The sequence below is a fragment of the Nicotiana tomentosiformis genome, chromosome 4, assembly GCF_000390325.3.
Source record: "Nicotiana tomentosiformis chromosome 4, ASM39032v3, whole genome shotgun sequence".
In the NCBI taxonomy this organism is placed as follows: domain Eukaryota; kingdom Viridiplantae; phylum Streptophyta; class Magnoliopsida; order Solanales; family Solanaceae; genus Nicotiana; species Nicotiana tomentosiformis.
The window spans coordinates 100357178-100359809 of record NC_090815.1 but is presented as its reverse complement, the minus strand read 5'-3'; the positions used below and the strand labels follow the sequence as shown (position 1 = coordinate 100359809).

The 2632-nt window shown below is 36.4% G+C and overlaps 2 protein-coding genes across 2 annotated transcripts; both read left to right on the top strand.

The window, feature by feature from the left end:
• The first annotated feature begins 264 nt into the window (after positions 1-264).
• On the top strand, positions 265-1659 carry LOC138910226 (uncharacterized). The gene is made up of 2 exons (XM_070201452.1): positions 265-327; positions 1282-1659. The coding sequence occupies exons 1-2, from the start codon at positions 265-267 to the stop codon at positions 1657-1659; spliced, it is 441 nt and encodes a 146-aa protein (XP_070057553.1).
• A 21-nt stretch (positions 1660-1680) lies between these two features.
• Positions 1681-2147, top strand: LOC138910225 (uncharacterized). Its single transcript, XM_070201451.1, has 2 exons — positions 1681-1963; positions 2068-2147. The coding sequence occupies exons 1-2, from the start codon at positions 1681-1683 to the stop codon at positions 2145-2147; spliced, it is 363 nt and encodes a 120-aa protein (XP_070057552.1).
• The last annotated feature ends 485 nt before the right edge of the window (positions 2148-2632 follow it).

The window sequence follows — 2632 nt, the reverse complement described above, 5'->3', positions numbered from 1 at the left end:
TCTGGCAAATTGTTCTCTGACGCAATCTTCAACACTTCTACATCACCTCTCTGAGTTATGTCCCGAATTAAATAATATTTACGCTCAATATGCTTACTCTTTTTATGGCTTCGTGGTTCCTCCGAATTTGCAACTACACCACTATTGTCACTATAAAGCTCAATTGGTGCTTGAACCCAAGGAACTACATTAAGCTCTTTCATAAGGTTCCCCAGCCAAACAGCCTCTTTGGCTTCCTCAGAAGCATCCACATATTCGACTTCCATGGTGGAATCTGCAATACATGATTGCTTGATACTCTTCCAACTTATGGAACCACCTCCTAAGGTAAAAACGTATCCCAAGGAAGATTTTCTAGAATCTCTATCTGACTGAAAATCTGAATAAGTATAGCCAATGGGTGCAAGATCACCTGAGTGATAAACCAACATATAATCCCTAGTCTTGTTCAAGTACTTGATTATAAGTTTAACGACAGACCAGTGTTCTTGTCCAGTATTAGACTAAAATCTGCTAACCATGCCAACAACAAAGCAGATATCAAGTCTAGTACATAGCATAGCATACATGATACTTCCTGCAGCAGAAGCATAAGGGACCGCCTTCATCTTTTCTATCTCATCAGTCGTTTTTGGGAACCGATCCTTTGACAGAGAGATTCCATACCTAACAGTGGTGGTAGGGTTTATAAAAGTGATATTTTATGTGGTGATAGGGTGGTGGTAGGGTTCAATCCCTATGGTTTCCATTCATGTTTTATAGTAATATAATGAATTTACATATTGACATAGGTCTTCATCCACATCGGATAGATTCATTATGGATAATTACTGTGGTTTTGTCTCTAGTTGTTTGATAACTTGTATTAACTCTCTAATTGAGTTACATGTTGATTAAATAAAACTAGGATTTATAAAAATAATATTTACCTATCTTAAATTGACAGTTTACTCTCTATCTGAGTTCGTCATGTTTTAATTTATGCGGTGAATATCTGACATAACTCATATATTTTGCATGAATAGTTAAGTTTCCCTATTAAATCTAACTATTCAATGAGCATGGTTATATGTGTAATGTGTTATTTTGAATTATATTATTCTTATTGCATAACTAATTATATATTTGATATGAATATCTCTCAGATTAACCATGTCTTCATTCAATCCACTTACCTCAATTTTGAGCCAAAACAAGTTAGAAGGACCGAATTATGTTGACTGGAAAAGGAACCTTGATATTGTCCTAACTGTTGAAAGTTACAAATTCATAATAACTTAGGAGTGCCCAAAAAAACCTAATGAAGATGCTACTGATGATCAGGTTAAGTCCTATGATAAATGGGTTAAGGCTGATGAGATGGCGCAATATTATATTCTTGCCTCTATGGCTAATATTTTGCAACATCATCATCACTCTATGGGGTCTGCTTATGACATGCTCAAAAGTCTCAAAGAGATGTTCGGTGAGCAAAATCGTGCGACTAAGCAGACAACCATGAAAGCCCTTTTGAATACCAAGATGGTTGAAGGATCATCCGTTAAGGACCATGTTCTAAAGATGATGGGTCTTCTGAATGAACTGGAGGTCCTTGGAGCTGTGATTGATAAGGAACCTCAAGTTGAGATGGTCCTGCAGACTCTGGCTGACAGATTTTAACAATTTTGCTTGAACTATAATATGAACAAAATAGATTTGTCACTAGCGAAATTATTGAATGAGCTACAAGCGGTAGAATCAATTATCAAACAGCAAGCTCCGGTTGTGGCACTGAATATTGAGAAAGATTCGGTTTCTAAGCCGAGAGGCGATAAGAAAAAAAAAAAGAAGACTCACAAGGTTTTAGCACCTGGAGGTGCGACTGCTGGTGTGAAAAAGCTTAAAGAAAAGTGCTATCACTGCAAGCAGCCTGGACATCACAAAAAGCAGTGCCCTGCGTATCTGGCAAAGTTGAATAAGCAAGGTAATTCAAATTTAAATGTCGTTGAAACTCATTTAGCGTCTGTCTCTACCATATTTTGGTGTGTAGATTCAGGAACCACTAATCATATCTGCACTACTTTGCAGGGGTTTCAGGAAATACGGTGTCTAAGCCATATTTTGGTGTTGTTGATTCCACCATGGAATCCGAATATGTGGCTGCCTAGAGGTTGTTTGTCTCGAGAACTTTTTGAAAGAGCTTATTGTAGTTCCTTCAGTTCAAGCACCAATTGTGCTTTATTGTGACAATAGTGGTGCAGTTGAAAACTCGAAGAAATCACGAAGCCATAAAAGGAATAACCATATTGAGCGTAAATATTATTTAACTCGGGACATAACTCAAAGAGATGATGTAAAAGTGTTGAAGATTGCGCCATAGAACAATTTGGCAGACCCGTTTACAAATAGCTTGCCACATAAGACTTTTGACAAGCATGTAGAAAGAATGTGTATTAGAGTTGTAGGCGCATGGTTACGAGTCTAAGTGGGATATTGTTGGAATATACTATTACTCACTCGGTTTTGCTATAGTATTATATTTTATTCTTTATGGAACAATTATATTGTTGATTTATTCAATTCAATAAAGTATTATTTTGAATAGATAGTTTGTTACATGTGTGTCCTTTAATTATGTAGTAGATTATTTAGT

Bases quoted from the DNA above. Each gene is read 5' to 3' on its own strand.
- LOC138910226 (XM_070201452.1), top strand. From the start codon at position 265: ATGGTGGAATCTGCAATACATGATTGCTTGATACTCTTCCAACTTATG. The intron at 328-1,281 runs GTAAAAACGTAT...ATAATAACTTAG, and splicing joins TTATGGAACCACCTCCTAAG to GAGTGCCCAAAAAAACCTAA.
- LOC138910225 (XM_070201451.1), top strand. From the start codon at position 1,681: ATGAACAAAATAGATTTGTCACTAGCGAAATTATTGAATGAGCTACAA. The intron at 1,964-2,067 runs GTAATTCAAATT...ACTACTTTGCAG, and splicing joins GGCAAAGTTGAATAAGCAAG to GGGTTTCAGGAAATACGGTG.